At 38.7% G+C, this 27561-nt stretch overlaps 1 protein-coding gene across 1 annotated transcript in view; it reads right to left on the minus strand.

Annotated features, from left to right (window-relative positions):
• Positions 1–27561, minus strand: part of GALC (galactosylceramidase) — a 77586-nt gene that overhangs the window by 2042 nt on the left and 47983 nt on the right. Inside the window, exons 11-16 of the mRNA XM_003408573.4 lie at positions 24762–24851; positions 23853–23939; positions 21662–21812; positions 19322–19502; positions 10380–10543; positions 8334–8410 (exon numbers count right to left, since the gene is read on the minus strand). Of these exons, the coding sequence (XP_003408621.1) occupies positions 8334–8410; positions 10380–10543; positions 19322–19502; positions 21662–21812; positions 23853–23939; positions 24762–24851 (750 nt within the window). The remainder of the gene's footprint in view (positions 1–8333; positions 8411–10379; positions 10544–19321; positions 19503–21661; positions 21813–23852; positions 23940–24761; positions 24852–27561) is intronic.

Raw genomic sequence — 27561 nt, forward strand, 5'->3', positions numbered from 1 at the left:
AATAGCTCTTCGTATGATTATTATGGCAATTTATGAGTAGATAGCCACCGCATATCAATTATAGCCAACCATTTTAAACTAGCTAATACGGCTGCTAACCAAAAGGTCAGCAGGTCAAATCTGCCAGGCACTCCTTGGAAACTCTATGGGGGCAGTTCTACTCTGTTCTCTAGTGTCGCTATGAGTCGGAATTGACTCAACGGCACTGGGTTTAATCTAAGAGTAAAGAGCTGAAGATCCAAAGCACTAGGTCAAGAATCAAACTAAAATGTTTTTTCTTAGAATTCTATGCAAAAGGCCTTAACTTAGTTGTTTTATTTTGTGGATGGAGACACTAAGGTATACCAATATTAAAACTCAAGTCACGGATTTAACAGCAGAGCTAGGACTTGAATTCAAGTCACCTGTCATGGACTGAATTATGTCCCCCCAAAATATCTCTCAATTTGGCTAGGCCATGATTCCCAGTATTATGAATGTCCACCATTTTGTCATCTGATGTGATTTTCCTACATGTTGTAAATCCTGCCTCTATAATGTTAATGAGGCAGGCCTAGAGGCAGTTATGTTAATGAGGCAGGGCTCAATCTACAAGATCAGGTTGTGTCTTAAATCAATCTCTTGAGATATAAAAGAGAAAAGCAAGCAGAGAAACAGGAAGGTCTCATATCACCAAGAAACAAGGGCCAGGAGAATAGCAAGTCCTTTGAACCCAGGGTTCCTGCACTGAGAAGCTCCTCAGCTGGGGAAGATTGATGAAAAGGACCTTCCCCCAGAGCTGACAGAAAGAAAGCCTTCCCCTAGTGCCAGCACCCTGAATTCTGACTTCTAGTCTCCTAACTGTAAGAAAATAAATTCCTGTTTGTTACAGTCATCATTTGTGGTATTTCTGTTATAGCAGCTAAGACTGGGATTAAATCACATAATTAAAGATTTTAAAAAAGCTAATTAGTTTTTTTTAATGCAATTTAAAGTATGATATTAGCTCAACCACAAACAGAGCAATATAAAGAACAAAAAGAAGTCCAGAAAAAAAAGCCCTATGCAATGTGATGATTTGTTAGATCAAAAAAAGGGGCCTTTTAAATCATGGACAAAAGGACAGACTATGCAATAAATGGTGATGGCTATCCATTTGTTTAAAAAAAAAAAATTATACTGAGTATCTCCTCTTATATTTCACAAATAAATTCCAGGCCAATTAAAGACTTACATATAAAAAAAGAATCCCAAATTTTGTCTAGTTTTAGGAAAAAAAAAGTTTCTAGCTTTGAGAAAGGGAAAGGACTTCTCAAAACACAAAAGCAATAAAAATAAAAGGGGAAAATATTTGACAGTACCAATTTTAAATTTCTATTCATCAAAAGATACCACAACCAAAATTAAAATACACATGACAGACTGGGAGAAAATATTTGTGACATATATAACAAATAAGAGCCACCACCAGAATATAAATATAATAATTTTATATAAATCTATTGGAAAAGGCCAAACAATACAATGGAAAAATGAGCAAGTTATGTGAATATGCAACATCAGAAAAGAAAAAATACAAATAACCAATACATATAATAAGATGTACAACCTTCCTAATTATCAAGGAAATACAAAGACTATAAATTAGTATAAAAAATACCTTTAAAATTGATAATATCAAATACTCCTATAACTGCTGTAAAAATTGGTACAGTCTAGCTAGCAATAAGGCAGCATTTGTTAAAATTTACAACCCAATTTCACTTCTAAGTATCTGCCTAAACAAACAACAGCACATATTCACCCCATGCATGTACAAGTAAAACCAGCCCTTACTGCCTCAGTTCACTATAAATGGGAAAAACTGGTTGGGGACAAAGTAATGTCCATCACACCCAAACCATGGAATGCTATAAAGCAGTTTCAAAGAATGAGGTGAAACCATTCCTACTGATATGGAAAGATCTTCAAGACACATTGTTAATCTCTGAAAAATCAGTTCAGGTAGTCCCCGCCTTACAAGGTATTCTAGTTACAATGAACCGCACTTTCGACCAGGGTTTTTTTTTTTGGGGGGGGGGGTACATCTTATCATCAGTGATATGTACTACATACAGTGTTGTAGCGCATAATTTGCTGATATTATCATTCTTAGAGGTAATGTTTCCAACCCTCAAAGACGAAGATCGGATTTACAAAGATACTGATAATAAAACGCAATAATAATGAAAGCTAAAAAGAAAAAAAAAAAAAAAGAATGACATATTTGACTTGCAACAGAGTAGTCAGTCATCAGAAAGGAACCCCATCCTAAGTCGAGGACTACCTATATTGTCATTTTGGTGGTTGGCTGGCAGAAGAGAGACCTAAGTTCAAAAAGTTATCTGAATTCCATTTTTAATCTCTATCTCAACCTAAACAAAATCATGGTAGGGCTGTTTTAAGAGAATTATATTTTACAGGAGAATTTCCATATGCTGCATCTACCATAAGCACCATCTATAATGCATGATCAAGCAGCAACTCTAAAAAATATTTTTTAAATTCACGTTATATTACAATCAATTTGGTATCTTCTCTGACAAAAAATATTCCTGGGAACCAAATCCTAAAATTATTTTGCAATAGTAAAAAAATTTTAAAAACTGCACTAATAGTTGAAAACCAAATTACTTTCAACCATCAAAATTAAATTTATACCAATGAAAAGAACCTAAAAAAGACATCAGGAAAGCAATACCATTTATAATAGCCCCTAAAAAAACAAAATACTTAGGAATAAATCTAAGCAGGGATGTAAAAGACCTATGAAAGAAAAATACAAAATGCTATTGCAAGAAACCAAAGGAGGCCTACACAAATGGAAAAACATACCATGTTCATGGATAGGTAGACTCAACACTGTAAAAATGTCAATCCTACCCAAAGCAATCTACAAATATAATACAATCCCTATCCAAATAAAAATGGCATCCTTTAACAAGATGGGAAAACTAGTCATTAACTTTATATGGAAAGGAAAGAGGCCCTGGATAAATGAAGTATTATTGAAGAAGAAGAACAAAATATGAGGCTTCACACTGTCTAACCTCACTATTCAGCTACAGAAGTCAAAAGAGCCTGGTACTGGCACAACAAAGACAGACACATTAACCAACGCAACAGAATCGAGAACCCAGATGTAAATCCATCCACCTACAGTCACCTGATCTTTGGACAAAGGCCCAAATTCCATTAAATGGGGAAAACCCACCAAAACCCATTGCCTTCAAGTGGTTTCCGAGGATGCAAATCTCTACGGAAACAGATTGCCACATCCTTCTGCCAGGGAGCCACTAGTGGTTTCAAACCACTGGCCTTTTGGTTAGCAGTTGATTCCTTTAACCACTGTGACACCAGGGCTCCTAAATGGGGAAAAGACAGTCTTTTTAACAAATGGTGCTGGCAAAACTGATGTCCACCTGTAAAACAATGAAACAGGACCCATACCTCACACCATACACAAAAACTAATTTAAAACGGATCAAAGGCCTAAATATAAAACCAAAAGCTATAAAGGTCATGGCAGAAAAAATAGGGTCAATGCTAGGGACCCTGCTACATGGCATAAATAGGGTACAAACCATAACTAACAATACACAAACACCAGAAGATAAACTAGATAACTGAAATCTTCTAAAAACTGAACAATTATGCTCATCAAAAGACTTCACCAAAAAAGTAAAAAGATAACCTACAGATTGCGAAAAAAATTTTGGCTATGACATATCCAACAAAGGTCTAATCCCTAAAATCTATAAGAAAATCCAACACCTCTACAACAAAAAGACAAATAATCCAATTAAAAATGGGCAAAGGAAATGAACAGACATTTCACCAAAGACGACATTCAGGCAGCTAACAGACACACGAGGAAATGTTCATGATCATTAACCATTAGAGAAACAAAACTACAATGAGATACCATCTCACCCTGACATTACTGGCACTAATCAAAAAAACAGAAAATGACAAATGTTAGAGAAGCTGCAAGAGACTGGAACTCTTATGCACTGCTGGTGGGAATGCAGAATGGTACAACCATTTTGGAAAACAATACAGCTATTCCTTAAAAAACTAGAAACAGAACTACCATATGATCCAGCAATCCCACTCCTAGGAAAATATCCCAGAGAAATAAGAGGAGTCACATGAATAAACATATGCACACCCATATACATTGCAGCATTATTCACAATAGCAAAAAGATGGAAACAACCTATGTGCCTATCAACAGATAAACAAACTACGGAACATACACACAATGAAGTACTATGCAATGATAAAGAACAATGAAGAATCTGTGAAACACCTCACACACATGGATGAATCTGAGGGCATTTTGTTGAGAGAAATTAGTCAATCACAAAAGGACAAATATTGTATGAGACCACTATTATAAAAACTGGAGAAAAGGTTTATACACAGAAAGAAACATGATTACAAGAGAGAGGAGGGGTGGGGAGGGAGGGGAAGGAAAGCACTAACTAAACAATAGATAAATGGTAACTCTGGTGAAGGGTGAAGACAGTACACAATGCTGAGGAAGTCAGCACAACTTGACCAAGGCAAAGTCATAGAAGCTTCACAGATACATCCAAACTCCCTGTGGGACCAACTTACTAGGCTGAGGGCTGGGGACCACGGTCTCATAGGACATCTAGCTCTCATAGGGCATAAAATAGTTCATAAAGAAAGTGTTCTACAGTTGACTGTGGGGAGTAGTACGGTCTTAAAAGCCTCTGAGGGCCATCTAAAATACTGGTCCCCCCACCATCTGGAGCAAAAGAGGATGAAGAAAACCAAAGACACAAGGGAAAGATTAGTCCAAAGGACTAAGGGACCACAACTACCACAGCTTCCACCAGACTGAGCCCAGAACAACTAGATGGTGCCTGGCTACCACCACCAACTGCTCCCACAGGGATCACAATAGAGAGTCCTGGTCAGAGGGGGAAAAAAATGTAGACCAAATTCAAATTCACAAAAAAATGACCAGACTTAACTAGTCTGACAGAGACTGGAGAAACCCCTAGAGTATGGCCCCCAGACACCCTTTTAACTCAGTACTGAAGTTTCTCCTTAAGTTCACCCTTCAGCCAAAGATTAGACAGTACCATAAAACAAACAGTAACAAATATGAGGAACATGTTTCATAGTTCGATTATGTATACAAGACTAAATAGACATACCAGCAAAAAAAAAAAAAAAGACAAGAAGGCAAGAAGGGACAGGAAAACTGGATAAATGGAAATGGGAAACCCAGGGTGGAGAAGCGGAGAGTGTTGGCAACCAATGTCACAAAACAATCTGTGTATTAATTGTTTAAGGAGAAACTAATTTGCTCTGTAAACTTTCACCTAAAGCACAATAAAAATATGTAGCTCAACAATTGTGAGCTATTATTATTGTAAAAAAAAAAAAAAAATAAGCTAAACAAAAATCTCTGCAATAGTCAACAAAAGAATAGATAAATAAATTTGTTCGTCAAAGGACTTTATCAAAAAAATGTAAAGACTACAAATCGGTAAAAATTTCTGGCAACCAAAATTATCCAAAATATACAAAAAAAAAAAACTTTGACAACTTAACAATAAAAAGACAAACAACTCAATTAAAAAATAGGCAAAGGATTTGGACATTTTACCAGAGAATATTCAAATGGCCAACAAGCACACGAAAAGATGCTCCAAGTCATTAGCCATTACCAAAAATCCAAACCAAACTTATTGCCTTCAAGTCGATTCCAACTCATAGCGACCCTACAGGACAAAGCAGAACTGCCCCATAGGGTTTCCAAGGAGCAGCTGGTGGACTCAAACTGCTGAGGCCTTGGTTAGCAGCAGAGCAGGAGACACCACCTCACGCTCATTAGAATGGCAATGATCAAAAAAAATGAAAACAACAGATGTTGGCCAAGTTGTGAAGACACTGGAACCTTTGTCCAGTGCTCGTACGAATGTAAAATCGTACAGTTACCATGGAAAACAGTTTGGCAGTTCCTCAGAAAGTTGAACATACAACTACCACACCACTACCCACTGCCGTCGAGTTGATTCCGACTCATAGCGACCCTATAGGACAGAGTAGAACTGCCCCATAGAGTTTCCAAGGAGCACCTGGCGGACTTGAACTGCCGACCTCTTAGTTAGCAGCCGTAGCACTTCACCACTACGCCACCAGGGTTTCCAGAACTACCATATGATCCAGCAATTCCAATCCCAGGTATATAGCCAGAAGTGAAAGCAGGAACACAAACAGAAATCTGTACATCAATGTTCACTGCTGCACTTTGCACAAAGCCAAAAGGTAGAAAAAAACAAAATGCCCATCAACAAATAAATGGCTAAACAAAATATGGTATACACATACAGTGGAATAGTACTCAAGCCATAAAGAGAAACCAAGTCCTGATGCATGCCACAATATGGACGCACCTTGAAAACATTATGCTGAATGAAAACGGTCAGTCACAAAAAAACAAATACTGTATGACCTCACTTACCTGAAATAAGAAAACATATAAAAACAAAAGATCATTAGTGCTTACCAGGGATGGGAGGGAGGGGAAAAGAGAAAGTTTTGCTGAGGGAGCACTGACTTTACGTTAATGGTGGTGGAATAATCTGGAAAAGGATAATGATAATAGTTGCACAACATGAAGAATATAATCAATGTCACTAAATTAAACACGTAGAAACTGCTGAATTGGTGAATGTTTTGTTGTGTGTATTTTCATCACAATAAAAAATAAACAACATTGTCTTCCACTGCAATCTCTGTCAAGATTTTAAATAAATAAATAATTTGTACAAAGCTATAGTCTTATACTTGACCCAGCAATCGTGCTCCTGGGTATTTACCCAAATGAGTTGAAAGATATTATGTCCATGTAAAAACCTGCACACGAAATGTTTATAGTAGTTTTACACATAATTGCCAAAAACTGAAAACAACCAAGATGTTCTTCAAGAAACAAACCATGGTACATGCATACAATGGAACATTATTCAGCAATAAATAAAATGAGCTATCAAGCCACAAAAAGATATGGAGAAACCTTAAATGCATACTGCTAAGTCAAAGAGGAAACCCTGGTGGCTTAGTGGTTAAGAGTTTGGCTACTAACCAAAAGGTCTGCAGTTCAAATCCACCAGGCGCTTCTTGGAAACCCTATGGGGCACTTCTACTCTGTCCTATAGGTTCACTATGAGTCAGAATCGACTTGATGGCAATGGGTTTGGTCTTTTTTTTTTTTTTTCTTTTAAGTGAAAGAAGCTGGTCGGAAAGGCTACATACTATCTGATTCCAACAATATGACATTCTAGAAAAGGCAAAACTATAAAAAAATATAGTTGTTTCCAACAATATGACGTTCTAGAAAAGGCAAAACTACAGAGAAGTAATATCAGTGGTTGCCATGGCTGATCAGTGGTTTGGGGGAGGGTGGGAAGAATGAATAGGTAAAGTACAGGGTAATTTAAGGCCAGTGAAGATACTCTGCAGAACACTGTAATGGTGGATACATGGCATTACACATTTGTCAAAACTCACAGAACTGTACGTGACAAAGTGTAAACCCGAATGTAAACTATGCACTTCAAATTATTTTTTAAAATATCGTATCAATATTTGTTCAATTGTAACAAATGCACCAAACTAATGCATGATGTTGATAGTAGTAGAAACTGTGTGTGGGAGTGGGGAGAGGGGATATATGGGAGTTCTCAGCACTTTCTGTTTAATTCTTCTGTAATCCTAAAACTGCCCTAATGAGCCTTGGTGGCACAATGGTTAAGCACTCAACTGCTAGCCAAAAGGTCAGCAGTTCAAATTCACCAGCTGTTCCTTGGAAATCCTATAGGATAGTTCTACTGGTAGCCATCCTATAGGGTTGCCATTAGTCGGAATCAGTTCAACAGCAATGATGTTTTGTTTTGTTTTGTTTTGTTTTGTTTTGTTTTGTTTATGACTTGCTTATACCTCTAAGTTCCAATTATAGTCTCAGTTCAAGCAAGCTTGAAAAAATGGTTCAATTACTGACTTTATCTACCAATTACTCCTCAGTTTAAAAAACTAGAATTTAAAAATAATAGTGCTCTGTCTGGTAAAGCCAACCACCGATGGTTCTCATGTGGGTAATCCTGACAACACTATCATCCTAGGGATGGGTGGCCTGCTGGTGCCATGGTAGGTTCCCTGCCTCTTTCCATTACTTGTTATACTCTCCTCCCTCCCTGCTGATAACAGAAAATGCTAATGAGGCACAAGAAAAGAGCATTTTACCTCCAGGCAAACTGACCAGTGAGACTTACCTGAATAGTTAAACTAAGTGTATACCATTTCTTTGCTGTAACATCAACATGTCCTAAGTGATAAATGATCCATCCAGCTGTAAAACAAAAAGATTATCCTCATTGAGATTTTTTAAAAAGCTAACCACAGAATCACATAACCTAGTGGGAAGCACTCAGGTGGCATCTGTGTGTAGTAAAGTCCATCCTAACAATGAACCATGTCTCTTTATTGCCAGGCATGTTGAACAAGCATGTATTGAGATCCTACTCTGAGCCACATACAATGGGTGAGCTCATAACAGAATGGGTGAGGTAAACTCACAAACCAACCACAGTATGATGCCTTAGAGCCTATAGTTCCGATGTATATTTATACCTGATGGGAACGAACGTAGAGGATAAGAAGGAGTAGGCAAAGTCTACTGTAAGACTTCCAGCGAGTGTAACTGGTTATGCAGAAATGGCACTAACTGAGAATTAGGGGAAGATGGTGACTTTGTTTTTGTATTTACTGCATTTGAATGCTTGTGAGAAAACCGGGATGAGATAAAATACAGTTTAAAATATGGAACAATGGGGACTGGAGATACAGATTTAAATTCCTAGTTCCAGTTTTGCCACTAATTAGTTTCAATAAAATTTTTTTTTTTTTTACCTTAGATAAATCAATTAACCCTGGCTCTCTGTTCTGCTTTGGAAAGATCGGGAGGTACCTTTCAGATCAGTTATACTATCATTTTGCAACTCCTATTCTAAAGCCCTTACTACCTGTTCCCTTTTTAATACACTGGAACCGTTACTTACAGAGCCTCTTTACGCTCAGAAAGAGGCAATGAGCAGTAAACGGTAGAAGAGATAAAATTATTAATGCACGAGGAAATTCAAGAAAGTGAGAACCAAGAAAAGTCACCACCAATAAGGTCTATCTTCAAAGCAGCAGTGTGATGGTTAAGACAGTGTGTCAACTTGGCTGGGCCATGACTCTCAGTGTTTATATGTGATCGCCCCCATGATGGAATCCACTGTGTGTAGCCCATCAGTTGAAGGGGAGTTTCCTTGGGGGTGTGGCCTGCATCCAAATGTAAGCAGACATTCTGGCTTTTTGCTTGCTCTGGATCCTGCAGCTGCCTTTTGTTCATCTGACCTGTAGTTCTTGGGACTTGAGCTATCAGCTTATCTGCCTATCTTGGGATTCGTGGATCTTCACAGCCTGTGAGCAGAGCCCTGCTCTCAGACCTGCTGATCTTGGGTTAGCCAGCCCCTGCGTCTACATGAATCAGGAGAAGCCTCTATCCTAATCCATGGACTTTAGAAATCCTAGCCTCTACAATGACATGAACCATTTCTTTGATATAAATCTCTCTCTCTCTCTCTCTCTCTCTCTCTATATATATATATTTATACACTTTACTGGTTTTGCTTCTCTAGAGAACCCAGCCTAAGACAAGCAGTGTGGAACAAAATTCAACATGAATATGTATTCTAAGTACCTATTCTGGATAAAACACATCCTACCTGAGACACATGAATTAGAATCAATTGGGTGGCAACTGTTTTAACTAAGACAAGGGCCGTTAAGATGACTAAGACAACTCTATCAGTTTTCAAGTTATTAACTAAGTTAGAAAATAGGATTTCTCCATTTTAAGCAGGTCAATCATTCTCTCTGTATTTCGATAAACACACTAGAAACATTCTTATAGTCTTGCTTTTATTTAAGGTGTTTCCTTAGCATTTTCTCCCCACCACCACCTCCCCAAAGTGTATGCAAATTCCACCCTTATAACCCACCTAGCTCTACAATAACCTAAAAAGTTTTGCTCAGTTATTTTAGCTTTTACTAAGCTGCTCTACTCTGTACTAATTCAGTAACTCTGGAATCTTGAATTGTTTGGTATTTGCTTTGCATGTGTTGAATCCCTTCCTCATTAGATGTCCAAGTGCTCCAAGGTCAAGTTCTTTTGTTGCTCCCACAAGCTACAAGCAGATGCTCAAAATAACAGATCAGACAGCAAGCCCCCGGTAAATGTTTTTGGGTCATGTGCTATAAAAGAAGTCACTTACCTATATCACCTGTAACTCTGTAGGTTCCATCTGCAAAAATCCAGAAGAAAACTCCTCTGGCACTTCTAATCAAAATTCCACCTTTATTTACTCTTCCCGCGATGAACACACCTCCCCTGTCAAGGGTCTCTATGTAAACATCACATGTTATAGTCAGATTGCTCCTGCAGAATGAAACTGGTGATTAGTACTCTTTAACTACACCATTCCTGATCTAGCACGGACATGGCATTTCACAGCCACAAGCTCCCAAACTTCTATTTAGGGTAGAATCAGATTTGCTAAGTCTGTGCTTGTAATGGGCATGGACTTCAAGAATCTTCACGATAACAGTTTTGTAAAGAAAGTCTAACATGATTCAAATCAAGTCATTTCATTATCTCTTTTAAAGGGCTTCTGGAAAATAATATTTATGGTTTAAAGTTTCTTAAGAGGATGTTTCTTGTCTCTTTATAATAAAACAACTTTTCATCCTACGAACATAATACAAAAACAAGCCACTTTTACTATGGACATAAAAGGTAAAAAAACTTCCCACACAATTCTGAATAAAACTTAATCAAATTTCCATCAGCAAAGAGAAGCAATGAAGACAACGCTAGGAGTCTCTGGGAACAAACTGCTTTGGGCTAATTTTTATATTTAAACCTAATAAGACTCAAATTCTAGAAGAAAGATCTAAAAGTGTCTCTCTGCAAAGAAAGAGTCAACTCTATGTTGACTCTTCAGTAGTGTTTCTCAAAGTTGACCAGCATAGAAATCACCTGGAGGGCTCATTAAACTCCGATTGCTGGGCCCCACACCCACAGTTTTTGATCCAGCAGGTGTTTTAGGCTGAATAATGTTCCCTCAAAGAAATCCATATCCTAATTCCTAGAACCTGTGAATATTACCTCATACAGCAAAAGGGGGCTCGCAGATGTGATTAAGATTAGGATCTTGAGATGAGGAGATTATCCTGGATTATCTGAGTAGGCCTTAAATGTAATCATACATATCCTTTAGAGAGAGGCAGAGAGAGATTAGACACAGAAGAGAAGAGGGCAATGTGACCACGGAGGCAGAGACATGCTGCCACAAGCCAAGGAATGCTAGCAGCCACCAGAAGCTGGAAGAGGCAAGGCTCAGTAAAACTGATATTGAACTTCTAGACTCCAGAACTGTAACAACTAAATGTGTGTTGTTTTATGACACCAAGTTTGCGGTCACTTGTTACAGAAGCCACATAACACAGAGGGTCTGGGGTAGACTCTTGAATTTGCATATCTCACAAGTTCTCAAAAAAAAAAAACTCACAGGGATCAAGTCAATTCCGACTCATAGTGACCCTATAGGACAGAGTAGAACTGCCCCACAGGGTTTCCAAGGAGCGGCTGGTGGACTCAGTCATACCACAGTGGTTAAAAGCTTCGCTGCTAACCAAAAGGTCAGCAGTTGGAATTCACCAGCCACTCCTTGGAAACCCTATGGAGCAGTTCTACTCTGTCCTATAGGGTCACTATGAGTCGGAATCGAATTGATGGCAACAAGTTCCCAGGCGATGCTGATACTGCTAGTCCAGGGATCCCACTTGGAGAAACAACAGCCTGCAGTACATCCTGATTTATACAGAGACAGTAAAACCCCAGTTCTAGGGTCACCAATCTTGAGGAGTACACCAAAGAAGAAAAAAGATTTGGATGCCAGAAACACCTACAGGTTTTACAATAAACTCTCCTCCAAGCTGCCTTTTAAAAATGCTACTAAATACAGCACTTCCCTTTGGTGATTACTCCAACTAACCACGACGCGACGTGTCTGTCAGTTTGTCATACCGTGGTGGTTTGCATGTAGCTGTGACACTGGAAGCTTCGCCACTGGTATTTCAAATACCAGCAGGGTCTAGGAAGAAGGACCTGGTCATCTACCTCTGAAAAAACTGGCCACTGAAAACCTTAAAAATAGAAGTGGAACAGTGTCTGATATAGTGCCAGAAGATGAGCCTCTCAGGTTGGAAGGCGCTCAAAAGAGAAGTGAGCAAGAGCTGCCTCCTCAAAGTACAGCTGGCCTTAAAGCTTTCAGAACCTTCATTTGTTGATACAACACGATTCAAAATGAGAAGAAACAGTTGTAAATATCCATTAATAATTGGAAATGGAGTGTACAAAATACGAATCTAGAAAACTGGAAATCGTCAAAAATGAAATGAATACATAAACATCAATATCCTAGGCACAAGTGAGCTGAGATGGACATACAGCCATTTTAAATTGAACAATCATATGCTCTACTATGCAAGGAATGACAAAATGACGAGGAATGGTGTCACATTCACTATCGAAAAGAACATTTCAAGATCTATCCTGAAATACAATGCTTTCAGTGATAGGAAAACATTCATATGCCTACAAGGAAGAATGGTTAATAAGACTATTAGTCAAATTTGCCCTCCAACCACTAAAGCCAAAGATGAAGAAACTGAAGATTTTTACAAGCTTATGCAGTCTGAAATTGATCAAACATGGAATCAAGAGGCATTGAAAATTACTTGTGACTGGAATTCGAAAGCTGGAAACAAAGAAGGATCAGTAGTTGGAAAACATGGCTTTGGTGACAGAAACACTGCCAGAGGTCACATGGTAGAATTTTGCAAGACGAACGACGTCTTTATTGCAAATACCTTTTTTCAACAACATAAACAGCAACTATACATGCAGACCTTGCCAGAGGGGATACACAGGAATCAAATTAACTACATCTGTGGAAAAAGATGATGGAGAAGCTCAATATCATCAGTCAGAACGAGGCCAGGGGCCAACTACAGAACAGACCATCAGTTACTCATATGCAAATTCAAGCAGAAGCTAAAGAAAATTAGAGCAAAGCACAACACTGAGTATATCCCACCTGAATTTAGAGATCATCTCAAGAATAGATTTGATGCATTGAACACTAATGACCAAAGACCAGGTGAGTTATGGAATGACATTAAGAACATCATAAATGAAGAAAGCAAGAGGTCATTAAAAAGACAGGAAAGAAAGAAAGAAAAGACCAGAATGAATGCCAGAAGAGACTCTGAAACTTGCTCTTGAAGGTAGATTGCTAAAGCGAAAGGAAGGTGTGTTAGCGATCTAGTGCTGCTATAACAGAAATATCACAAGTGGATGGCTTTAACAAAGATAAGTTTATTCTCTCACAGTCTAGGAGGCTAGAACTCCAAATTAGAGTGCCATCTCCAGGGGGAGGCTTCCTCTCTCTGTTGGTTCTGTGGGAAGGTTCTTGTTATTAATCTTCCCCTGGTCTAGGAGCTTCTCAGCAGGAACCTCAGGTCCAAAGGACACACTCTGGCCCCAGCATTGCTTTCTTGGTGGTGTGAGGTCCCCATGTCTCTCTGTTCACTTCCCTCTTTAATATTTCAAAAGAGATTGGCTTAAGATACAATCTAATCTTGTAGACTGAGTCCTGCATCATTAACATAACTGCCTCTAATCCCACCTTATTAACATCATAGAGATAGGATTTACAACCCACAGGAAAATCACATCAAATAACAAAATGGTGGACAATCACACAGTACTGGGAATCATGGCCTAGCCAAGTTGACACATATTTTGGGGAGACACAATTCAATCCAGGACAGAAGGAATAAGGAAGTAAAAGAGCTGAACAGAAGGTTTCAAAGTGCAGCTCAAGAAGACAAAGTATTATAATGAAATGTGCAAAGACCTGGAGTTAGAAAACCAAAAGTGTAGAACACTCTTGGCATTTCTCAAGCTGGAAGAACTGAAGAAAAAAATTCATGCCTCAAGTTGCAACACCGAGGGATCCTACAGGGAAAATATCCAACGACGCAGTAAGCAACAAAAGAAGAATACACAGAGTCACTGTACCAAAAACAATTGGTCAATGTTCAACTATTTCAGGAGGTAGCATATTATCAAGTACCAATGGTACTGAAGAAAGACTTCCAAGCTGCACTGAAGGCATTGGTAAAAACAAGGCTCCAGCAATTGATGGAATACCAATTAAGATGTTTCTCACTCGTCTGTGCCAAGAAATTTGGAGGACAGCTACCTGGCCAACTTACTGGAAGAGATTCATATATATGCCCATTCCAAAGACAGGTGATCCAACAGGATACAGAAATTATCGAACAATATCATTATTATCACATGTAAGCAAAATTTTGCTGAAGATCATTCAACACTTATAGCAGTACTTTGACAGAGAACTACCAGAGATCAACCAAGATTCGGAGGAGGACGTGGAACCAGGGATATCACTGCTGATGTCAGATGGATCTTGGCTGAAAGCAGAGAATACCAGAAAGATGTTTACCTGGGTTCTATTGACTATGAAAGGCATTCGACTGTGTGGATCATAACAAATTATGGATAACAGTTCAAAGAACGGGAATTCCGGAACACTTAATTGTGCTCATGACAAACCTGTACATAGACCAAGGGGTAGTCATTTGAACAGAACAAGGGGATACTGCATGGTTTAAAGTTAGGAAAGGCATGTATCAGGGTTGTGCCCTCTCACCATACTTATTCAATCTGTATGCTGAGCAAATTATTTCAAGAAGCTGGACTATACGAAGAAGAATGCTGCATCGGGATTGGAGGAAGACTGATCAACAACCTGTCCTATGCAGATGACACAACCTTCCTTAATGAAAGTGAAGGGGACTTGAAGCACTTACTGATGAAAATCAAAGACTACAGCCTTCAATATGGATTACACCTCAACATAAAGAAAACAAAAATCCTAACAACTGGACCAATAAACAACATCATGATAGAGAAAATACTGAAGCTGTAAATAACTTCATTTTACTTGGATCCACAATCAATACCCATGGAAGCAGCAGTTAAGAAATCAAAAAACGCACTGCACTGGACAACTGTGCTGCAAAAGACCTCTTTAAAGTGTTAAAAAAAAAAAAAAAAAGCAAAGATATCACCTTGAGGACTAAGGTGCACCTGACTCAAACCATGGTATTTTCAGTCGTCTCATATGCATGTGAGAGTTGGAAAATGAATAAGGAAGACTGAAAAAGAATTGACGACTTTGAATTATGGTGGTGGCGAAGAACACTGACTATACCATGGACTGCCAGAAGAACAAACAAATCCGTCTTGGAAGCAGTACAGCCAGAACGCTCCTTGGAAGCAAGGATGGCAAGGCTTCGTCTAACATTCTTTGGACATGTTATCAGGAGGGACCGGTCCTTGGAGAAGGACATCATGATCAGCAAAACACAGGGTCAGCAAAAAGAGGAAGACCCTCAACAAGACAGACTGACACACTGGCTGCGACAATGGCTTCAAGCATAACAAGACTGTGAGGATGGCACAGGACTGGGCAGTGTTTCGTTCTGTTGTACAGAGGGTGCCTGTGAGTCAGAACCGACTCAGCGGCATCTAACAACAACAATAACAACCTTAACCAATGTTATCTCTGAAAATAATTCACTTCCTACTCACTGACTACTTGCAACTGAGAAGAAAAAAGAAAGCTTGTATGCAACCAAGTAATAAAGCAAGCAACCTGTCTGAATTGGAAAACTAAAACCGCCAAGAAATATATCTGGAAATGGAGAGGAAATCTGCTCTAGAATTATGTGACTTTTCCATTTCTCAGAGTTTATTCTCCTCAGTGAATTTTTCACATCGGAATTATATTATTTAAAGAGAAATATAAAAAGAAACATCTAAAACAAGTACACAATCGGGAAAATCCACATTTAATCATATAACCTGAGCTGGGCTACCTGCCTTCACAGGAAGATCAAAAGCTAAGCGGCTGAAGTTGAGTCTCTCTGCCACGTCCCAGTGTTAGAGGGATTCTTTTCCCTTTGCAGAATACCACCAGCATGAAACCAGCTCTGATCCACACTGTTCTCACACTCCTACCTCCTTCCTCGTGTGCACCGAAAGTTAACAGTGTGATAGATGCTGTCAGCACCATCCCACTACTTGATTTAGAGTTGGAGCAAGAGAAAATCAAACTTTATACTTCTTTATACATCACATTTCAGAATAAATGATCCTTGCAAGAGAACTTGTTAGGTAATTTTGTAGATAATGAATGAAATAGAATAAAAGTGCAGTTTATTTGTCCATAACCACAGTCTCTCAGTAGTGCTGAGAGAACAAAAACCAGCCAATGTATTAAGCAAATTTGATAAAAAGGAAGCAGAGTTGAGATACATGCAGTGAAAGCCAATTTTGTGGTTGCCTTACAATCCCAGCCGAAGCTTACTAACAAGATGGAAAGTTTTACATAGCTTGGGTAAGTCTATCCCTTATAGTCAAATTACCGGGCTGGTACTTTACTAAATCTGAGAAAACAGTCCCTGGGTGGTACAAATGGTTAAGTGCTGGACTACTGTCTTAGTCATCTAGTGCTGCTCTAACAGAAATACCACAAGCGGATGGCTTTAACAAAGAGAAATTTATTTTCTCACAATCTAGTAGGCTAGAAGTCCACATTCACAGTGCCAGCTCCCGGGGAAAGCTTTCTCTCTCTAATGGCTCTAGAGGAAGGTCCTTGCCATCAATCTTTCTCTGGACTAAGAGCTTCTCAATGCAGGGACCCTGGGTCCAAAGGACGCACTATTCTCCTGGCTCTTGTTTCTTTGTGGTATGAGGTTCCCATCTCTCTCTGCCCACTTCTCTCTTTTATATCTTAAAAGAGATTGACTTAAAACACAATCTAACCTTGTAGATTGAGTCTTGCCTCATTAACATAACTGCCACTAATCGCACCTCATTAACATCATAGAGGTAGGATTTACAACACATAGGAAAACTGTATCAGATGACAAAATGGTGGACAATCACACAATACTGGGAACCATGGCCTTGCCAAATTGATACAGATTCTTGGAGGACACAATTCAATCCACAACAACTACTAACTGAAAGGATGGAGGTTCCAGGCACCCTGGAAGTAAGGCATGGCGATCTGCTTCCAAAAGGTCATAGTCTTGAAAACCCCATGGAGCAGTTCTACCATGCACACATGGGGACACCGTGAGTCGGGATCAACTTGATAGCAACTAACAACAAGGAAGTTCTACTGCAAAGCACAATTCTAGTACACAATTCTAGTGTACTATCTATAGTAGCACTATGAACCTACTGCTGTTGAGTGGATTCTGACTCACATCAACACTACAGGACAGAGTAGAACTGCCCCAGAGGGAGTCCAAGGCTGTAATCTTTATGGAAGAGACTGCCACCTTTCTCCTGCAGAGCGGCTGGTGGATTCCAACTGCCAACCTTTCAGTTAGCAGTCCTTCCCTCACATGCCTAATGGCTAGTCCCTGGTTCCTTTTCTTTCCAAATGTGTCCTCTTTCTCTTTCTCTCCCCTCACTCTTCCCCATCTCCCTCTTCCCTACCTCCTGACCGACTGCAATAGATCCTGGTTAGGTCTGAATATTTTCATTTAACTACTGCAAATCTTAAAATTTGTGAGGAGTACTGGTTAACCTTAGGAAGGTACTCTATCTATCTCAACTCTACTACAATTAAGAAGGCTCTCAATTTTGCTGGCGTTCCAACCAAAAATAAGAGAGTATAAGTTTAGAGTCCTCTGTAGTATCCAGGGGCATGGGGGCATGGGGGCATGGGGGCATGGGGGCATGGGGGCATGGGGGCATGGGGGCATGGGGGCATGGGGGCATGGGGGCATGGGGGCATGGGGGCATGGGGGCATGGGACTGTGACAGAAAAGTTAAAGATGTCCTATAGTGGCTGGCTTTCAAACTTGTGATCAAGATTATGGGGCCCATCCCTTGGATACTTAAACCCAGCCACTTGTCTTACAATAAGACCATTAGTCACAAATAAGAAAGTCACAGACCCCACTGCCACAATCAGAAAATACTGGAAAGTGCTCATTTCAGAGATGATGGCAATAAGCAGCATTTTTATTGTGTAAAAAGACAGCCAACCTAATTATCCTAAATTAGTCAAGAATTCTTCACTTCTGCCCAGTAACTCTCCATGGCACTGTAAGGGTTTAGAGAGCTCTAGATAACTGAAAGCTTCTCAAGATTTCTATCAGAACCTGGGCCTGGAGTCAGGATTCACAAGAAGAGTAAGACAATAAAGAAGAGACAACTATGTCCTTCAGCATTCCACGGATGAGCAAGTCAAGGCTCTTCTCAGAATTATCCTCCCTTCCCTGTCCGACTTCTAAGCTAGAGACATGGCTGTTTGGAGGCTTAGCATTACTAGTTACTATCAGTAAACCTGGAAGGCTTGTGGGTTTTTTCACAGTGGAATTATACTTTTTAAAGGGAAAACTAGAAAAGAAACATCTAAAGCAGGTACAGAAAGTCAGCACACAGGAATTCTATAATAGGCTTAAAAGGGAAGGGGAGATTGTTTTGGTTGTTAAGTTTTAAGTGAAGAAGAAATACAACTTATCGCTATACCAGGTGCCTAAAGAAAAGACAGGAGCTGAATTCACTAGCCAACTCGAAGCTGATTTGTTTTTTACAATTGCCATCTAGACGGCACTGGCTTGGGTCACCTGGTAAAGGGGTTTTCTACGGAGGCTAAGACAGTGTAATTCTAGTACTTCCCAGAAGGTGGCAACATCACATCAGCAAATGAAGTCTCCAGTAAAACAAAAACAATACAGAAATCACAAGGTCGATTTAGAAATATTAAGTTATAATTGAGTTCCAAAGTCCTAAATTTTCATATTAAAAAAAAAAAAAACCTACTTCTGCAATAATTAATGACTATTAAACTGGGAATATCTGAGGGAAGGATGCTGAGGCAGCAAAAAAAGCAATTTGCTATTTCGCAGTCACCATGATATTCAACAATTATTACACACTATTAGGTCCGTGGACAGGAAGGACTGTGGAAAATGTGTCACTTCAGAATTCCCTGGACACCGTGACAAGGTTATTTCTGCCAGACATCAATTCACATACCACTCATAATCTCCTATAATACTGATGGTGTTGGATGCATCAGCAGCCCAAGTGATGGGTCGTTGATTTAGAACTTGACGGAGTGTGAAGCGATGCTCTCCAGGGTCATCCCTATTTATAAAGTATTCAAATACACCCGTCTGATCAGCAAAATTCGGAGCTTCACTAAAACGTGGGTAATCTGTTCAGAAGACAATAAATTTTCTACTTAATATCAAGTCTTTAGAGAATCTCTCCTCTCTGATACTTCATGGCACATTTTGAAACACTTTTGAAAAGTTTTAAAAAGTAACACTTACAACCAGTCAAAATTTAGGATTTACAGCTAATAAAGAGATACATAGTGACTTTTATATCATCATCATTAAATATCCGCATGACGAGTCTGATATATAGGCTTTGCATAATACTTAATCCATGCATTTGTGGTTAAGAAGAAAGAGGATGAGTTTTGAGTAGGGCACACCTGGGTTCAAATTCTAATTCGGTCTTAGAATACTGACTGACTTACTGCCCTAAGTCTCAAGTTTCCTCATTTCTAACTGGGCAAAGGGACAGGAGGATTAAATAGAACAACATATATAAAGTATGTATATACATTAGCATCTAAACCAAAACCCAAACCCGCTGCCGTCGAGTCAATTCCAACTCAGAATGACCCTATAGGACACAGCAGAGCTGCCCCATAGGGCTTCCAAGGAGCAGCTGCTGGATTCAAACTGCCGACCTTTGGTTAACAGCCGAGCTCTTAACCACTGCGCCACCAGGGCTCCACATCAGCATCTAGCAAGAGCTAAATAAAGGACAGTTTTGTTATTTCTATTTATTATCTGTCAAACCACTTTCTAAATCACTGGGCAGAGCCAGCACCCAAGCATTAGATTTTTTTACTATATCAAGTGTGAAATTTACATATTTTCTACCTCTAAAATGAAGCAAAAACAAGTTTTGGGCCTAAGCTATCTGTCAATCCCTTTTTAGTCTTATTAAATTTTAGTCTTACAACGATGAAGGTTACAGAATTTTAATCATAATATCTTACGGCTATTTCACACTCCTTGCTTTCCCAAGTGTTCTCACGCTCATTACCTCATTTGAGATATTAAGAATTCAATATTGAGTAACTCAAAGTCTGGCTTTACTTTTGAACTTTCATGGCTAATTCAGCATTACTTTTTAGATTTGAAGATTTAGAATTGCCTTTCAGTCTTCAGTCACAGAACAAACAGTTTTGATGTTGGCAAAAGCTCTTTAACCTCATTAACTAGCCCATACTCTACACGAATTCCCCACCTACTTAAGGTAAAAAACAAAAAAGTTACTTTTGTCAACAGAGAACTGAGCAACAGATGTGCTAAGACATTCACGGTTGGCAAAACTGAAGGACTCGTCTAACAGACGCCTTCAGGGAGTTGCTGGAAAACAAACTACCAAGCTCCCATGAGGGTCGGTCTTGTTTCTATTGTCCAAATAACTGAAGGGACTCCAGGACACAATCCAAAGGGCCTTGTATTCCAACCAACCAAGGAGATCATTTCCTGAGAAAGGGAGCTGAGATCCTGCAGAAGTGACCAGGAGTGGGTGGAAGGAGTCTCCATCATTGGTGGAACAAGCAACTCTACAGCAACCAGAGGTTCAAGTCACTCTTGAGCAACACCGTCTAGTCTTGCTCCCTAATACGCTCCTACAGCTTCAGATTTTAGGAGCAGGTCACAGAGCCACCCGACCCTGTCTGTGAGGCCCATAATCCTATATAACACCATCTACTAGTCAACGGGTTTTGTGGCTTTCTGTTCTCTTGGAATATGACAACAATGGCCACATCTTCTAACTTTTCAAATGGTTCTCCTAAATTACCTATAATCAAAGCCTTTTCAAATAGTTTTAGGACGCATACTTACAGAACACCAGAAGAGCACAAATGCAAAACTCCTAGGTACAGCTAGAGGGTAGATAATGAGCTGGATTACTCAAGCACAGTGTAACTCATCGTAAGAACTCTGTTCACTAGCACCATGGGAAAACACAGAAAATAAATAACAGGCATTAACTGCCACACAAAAGTAAAGTGTCAATAATGGCTTTCACGAGTCTCAAATCTTAAGTTTCAACCAAAATCAAGTTAGAATTATAGCTTTTATTCTGAAAATAACCCCTATGTCTTTTCTAGTACCAATAAATAAATAAATAAAGGATCCTGAAGTTGAGGTTTACCTTGATGTAACAAGAAAATTAGGTTTCCTTTTACCATAGAGAGAGAGCATGCACACAGTTTGACAGGGAGAAATCTAGCTATCTGGAGATGGAGACCGAGTTAAGTTTTAGTGAAACAACACTCACGGATGTTGAAATCATCCTTATAGACAGGTGGGAAGGGCTGGGACTCTGGAGGCAGTGGGTAGCTGCCCTTCTGGCCCGTAGTGAGGGTGGTGAGTGTGAAGAGCTCATCCGCCTCCAGCTCCAGCGTGAAGCGGCCGTCAAGGTCAAGGATCTGAAAGAGAAGACAACCTTCTATTCAAGGCCAAGTCCTGTGGCTCATCTCACTTGGGCAAAACAATACTGAAAAACAGAAGCTTAAAGAAAAACTGAACTCATTCCTGCTAGAACTACCGAACCACCTATGAAAGACACACCCGTATCAAGGCCCTGGGAATCTTTTTTAAGGATTTTAAGACTATAAATCTATACTTTTTAGACAGGATTTAAAAAGAATTTCACTTCATGGAGGGAAGGATTAGATCATCTCAAAATCTATTTCTATTAGCTCATTCTTTTCCACTAGATTGTAAACTCCTTCAAAGCTTGTGCATATTCATTACATGTAACTCAAAGACCTCCCTGTTTATTTTTTAAAACTTTCCTAAGGTAGAAAAATCCATAAAATCTCACTGTTGACCCAAGAAACCTTTTAAGAAAGGAAAATCTTGCTTATTATAGGTTCAATACATATTTCAATTAGCATGTTAGGTTTATGTCATATTTATGATCTTATGACTTAAAAACTACAACCTCCACATCTATAAAAGGAAGAAAAAAATACCTCAGAGAGCTGCTGTGAGGATTAAACAAGATAATGTTTACAAAGTGAAATGCTCCCTATATCATAGCTGTTATATTGTTTTGAAGGCATCAGAATCTCTGGTGTAATAAATGTAGGCATTGAATGTATACTCTTTGTATGAAACTTTCAGCGGCTTTGTTTTTCTAATTGTAGTTTATATCATTTATCTTTGTTTTAATAGGAAATTTTGGTCAGTTCTTTGAAACATCTGATGCCATACTCTGGCTCAGGAATAATTCCAAACGATACTGTTTTTCCTGTGGGGAAGATCAATTTTATTATGCTATTTGTAACAATGCGTTGTACAAAAAGTAGAGACTATCCCTTCTCAGAACTTAATACATAAGTGGACACTGAATCACTGATAGTGACTAGCTGATCAAAGAACAATAATAATTTCTAAAAGAAGTAGCAGATTTGTGTCAATTAGGTGAAGCAATGCACTTGTGTGGCCCAATTTATTCTCTGAAACATTTCCTGAGAAACCACTAGTGCCAAGCACCAGAGAAGGTACCTGAGATATACAGCTAACTGAATAAAGCAAGGCCCCAATTCTCAAGGTGTCTAGTCCAGTGGGAAAGTGTTCAACTAGATAAGCACACAGTCCTAAGCAGCCATGGAGCTAAGGCTTGGGGAGGGGAACAAGGGCTCATCGGACAGCTCCAGAGGAAGTGACACTTGGGCCGAGTCTTGAAGGATGACAAAGAAGTAAGAAAACGGCATTCTGAGACAAGGAAAAAGCATGTGTAAATTCAGAGGCAAGTATGGCACCTTGCAATGCTCTGAAAAATACAAGTTTAGTCTGTCAAGAGAGGCCAGCTTAGCAGGGCATGCAGCTAGTGAAGAGGGCAGTCTTTTACCTCAAGAGGAGATAGTGACAGTCACGTACTACGCAAAGGGGTATAAACTTTAAAGAAAAAATCACTGAGGTGCTACGAGCAAGGGACTGACAAAAATCACATTTGCATTTTTCCACATCATTCTGGCAGCAGTGTGGTGAGTGGACTGGAGAGAGACTAGAGTTAGGAGGTAGATTCAGAAATCCACGAGAGAGATGTTGAGGAACTGAAATAAGCAGTAGCAGTGGGAATGGTTAGAAGAAATGCGTGGATGATAGAATCCTCTATACTGGATCACTGATAAGATGTAGAGGGTGAGAGAGAATTACACAGAGACCAGAATGAGATTCAAATTTCTTATGGGCGTTTCACCTGAGCAGACAGGTGTTAATGGCACCATTCACCAAGGAAAACTAAGTACCTAAGGGCAAACACACCTATAAACACATAAACTTCTTTACTGCTTTGAAGATTTCTATAATATAAAAAATTGGAGACAACTTTATCTCTACTACGCTTTGGCTAAAAAAAAAAAAAATCACACGATTAAAAATTCTTAATTCAATAATCCAATTTCTGTTCCCTTTTATTGTTGCAAAGCCCAAAATATAGGAATTTATTTTAAAACTACCCATATAGGATCCAGTTGTTTAAAAAGAAATTTCTTAGATGGTTTTCCAAGTTTGGTATACCACACTTGTAGTTCTGGTATTTGGCTCTGGGGAGGAAACACAAAAAAAGCATGGTTGAGTGATTTATCATATCCTCTAAGATTTCCAAAATCAGTAGCAGCAAGAATGGTCCAATGATTCCTTTTCTATTTACAAAAACCCATCTCAAATTTAAACAGTAACATTTCTGAAAGTAAGAAAACATTACTCAAGCAGGTACTTTATTTTCTATGAATACCAAAGAATTTTGGCAAATTTTAAAAACAATTTTAGTGGCTTTTTAGCCCTTGCTTCAAAAATACTCGTTATTGTACCTGTATAAAAAGGTTTATAAGAATTCTCTGGTATTAAAACACAATCCTTATACCATTAGTAGTCAGAAAGGGCCTTACATTTTCTGTATAGAAGACACCATGACATTTGTACATTCCTATGGAGCCCTGGTGATGCAGTGGTTAAGAGCTCAGCTGCTAACCAAAGGTCGGCAGTTTGAATATACCTGCCACTGCTTGGAAACCGTATGAGGCTATTCTACTCTGTCCTATAGGGTCGCTATGATTTGGAATCGACTCAGTGGCAATGGGTTTGGGTTTGAGTTTCCTACAAACTGTTAAAGAGCTTATGAGACTTCACTTAAAAACTGCTACACTGTGATAACCAAAAACCAAATCCATCGCCATCAAGTTGATTCCGACTCAAAGCAACCCTACAGGACAGAGCAGAACTGTTCCATAGGGTTTCTAAGGAACGGCTGGTGGATTCAAACCACTGACCTTTTGGTTAGCTGTCAAGTTCTTAACCACTTCACCACCAAGGTTCCATAAATTCTCAAATTAAAACGAAAATAAAAATCCTACATATTTACTTACAAAAGATCCCTTAAGGGTGAAGGTAGCAACTTGTCGTGACACGTTGAAATAAGGAAGAAAGGGTCGTACACACATTGAATATTTATGGCTCTAAGAGGGAAAAAAAAAATCACATAAGTTAAGGTGTCTTAGAAAAAAAAGTCAGTAGTTAATGCCACAATATTAACAGAAATGGTAATAAATATGAGTTTATTTCAAAAAATAAGTTAATTAATTAATTATACAAAGGCTTTCTTCTAACATAACATTTATTAAAATGTTTATCCTGTGTACTTAAAATACCAGCTGCTGTCAAGTCAATTTGGACTCTTTTGGCAACCCCACGTGTGTTAGAGTAGAACTGTGCTCCATAGGGTTTTCAATAGCTGATTTTTCTGAAGTTGATTGCCAGGCCTTCTTGCTTCCAAGGCATATCTGGGTAGACTAGAACCTCTAAGCTTTCAGTTAGCAACTGAGCATGTTAATAACCATTTGCACCACCCAAGGATTCCTCCGAATACCTAGTCAAAGTAAAATCCAATGGTATTTTGACTGAATCAAACTTTAAATTCAAAGCTAATTTTCAGAGATATTTTATGGCACATGGATTAATTTTTAAATTACAACTCTGTTTCAAAGAAAAATACATGAAATTAAAAGCAAAAGTTTGAAATTTTTTTCACTAAAAAAGCACATCATCTAGCTATCACCTTCAAATACAAACTGTGATCACCTAAATACATATTACAAATAGTTTTCACCTTGTCAACATCTTTTTTTTTTTTACTAAAAAACCACTAATATAGGTAGGATAAAAAGGTATGAGACATAATCTTTACCTTAGGAGATTCAACAATCACAGAGCACTCAGTACAATGTTCTGTGACACACTTTGTTGGGGAAAGAAAACTGCAATTACAATTAGAGATTTCAATACCCCACTCTCAGTAATTGCTAGTACAACTAGACAGAAAAGCAGCAAAAAGATATAAATCAATCTCTGGAAAATTCCCAATTTCTAAATAATTCATGGTTCACAGAAAAAATCAAAATTAAAAGGGAAATTAGAATTTTGAATTTATGAAAATGAAAACACAACACATCAAAATTTGTGTGATGCCACTAATGCAGTACTGAGGGAGAAATTCACACCACTAAATGCCCAGATCAGAAAAGAAGAAAGGACATGAGACTTCAGCATCCACCTTAAGTTATCAGAAAAAAAAATCAAATTAAAACCTAAGTAAGCAAAGGAAACAATAAAGGTCAAAGCAGAACCCAGTTAAATAGAAACCAAGAAAACAAGAGACAAAGATTAAAAAACTAAAGCTTTGGGAAGATCAAAAAAAATGATAACTTTCTAGCCAGAATGATCAGGGAAAAAAGAGAGAAAACACAAAACACCGTTATCAAGAATAAGAAAGGTGGCATCACTACAGATCCTACAGATATTGAGGGGATAAGAGTGTGATTAACTTTATATCTATAAATTCAACAACTTAGATGAAATCGACAAATTTCCTGAAAGATACAAAAACTAAAAGATCACTGAAGAAGAAATGGGTAACCTGAAGAGCACAATCTCTACAAAGAAAATTAAAATTATAGTTAAAAATTTTTTTCCCATAAGGAAAACTGTAGGCCCAGATGGCTTTACTAGGAAATCCTACCAGAAATTTTTAAATAATACCAGTTCTACAAAAACTCTTCAAAAAAATAGAAGAAGGAATACTTCCCAATTTATTCTAAGGCCAACGTTACCTTGATGCTAAAACCAGGCAGGCATTATATCATAAACCAATATCCTTGATGAATATAAATGCTAAAATTCTAAACAAAATTTCAGCAAACTGAATCCAACAACACAGTAAAAGATTAATACATCATTGACAAGTGGTTTATGATAGGAATGCAGGGTTGGTTTAATATTCAAAAATTAATCAGTGGGACACATCAGAAAGAAGGCAAAGTAAGAACCTCTTAATATCTTCTCCATAAAAGCAACAAGAATACTGGCAAAGACTGTCAAAATCAACTTTTTCAGAATACTGGAAATTAACCAAAGGCTTGCAACAATTTGAGGTTATTTATTTTTAAAAAAATGGCTAAATATCACTAAGAACAGTGAGCTTTATGATGTTTAAACTTGCACTACTGGCATCTCCCCCTCTCTAGCTCCTCAGTTGTCATGAAAACCAGGACCCCCACAATCCTGGTGAAAACCAGCAGCCTAGCAACCACTAGAGAGGGCAGAACAGGGCTGGAGCTGCTCCAAAGCCCAATTCCCAGAGAACTACCATTATCTGACCTGTCTGGTAGTTTGGAAGACCCCACTCAGGGGTTTATCTTTATTTGACTTGATGAAGAACTTGCCCCACAAGAACAGCCTTTTCCCTGGAGGCATTTATTGGAAAGAATTAGTGGCAATTTCTTAACATTGCAGCTGCCTGAGGTGGCAATAGCATTTGGAACAAACAACAAGCTGACCAAAAAATTAAAGGGAAAGCTGGGGAATAAGATTCGTAAGGGGCTTTAAAAAGCTCTGACATATTCCTCAGAATCTAGAAGGCCATGCCCATGTATAGGGTTTTGCACATGCCCAGAAAAGACCTGGGAAGGCCCCAAGCTATTACCTCAAACTCACTTTGACATGTGCACAAGCAGGAAGCAAAGGCTATGCCAGAGTTGTAAATTGACTGACTGTTGAAGGTATGTCCCAACATGCACATAGAGTTCATTGTCAAAGGCTGGGAGACATGCTCGTTTCAAACATTTAAGGAAATCTCTGTACAGTCATGAGCTGCCCACAAAACTAATCAAG

The sequence above is a fragment of the Loxodonta africana genome, chromosome 10, assembly GCF_030014295.1.
Source record: "Loxodonta africana isolate mLoxAfr1 chromosome 10, mLoxAfr1.hap2, whole genome shotgun sequence".
NCBI lineage: Eukaryota > Metazoa > Chordata > Mammalia > Proboscidea > Elephantidae > Loxodonta > Loxodonta africana.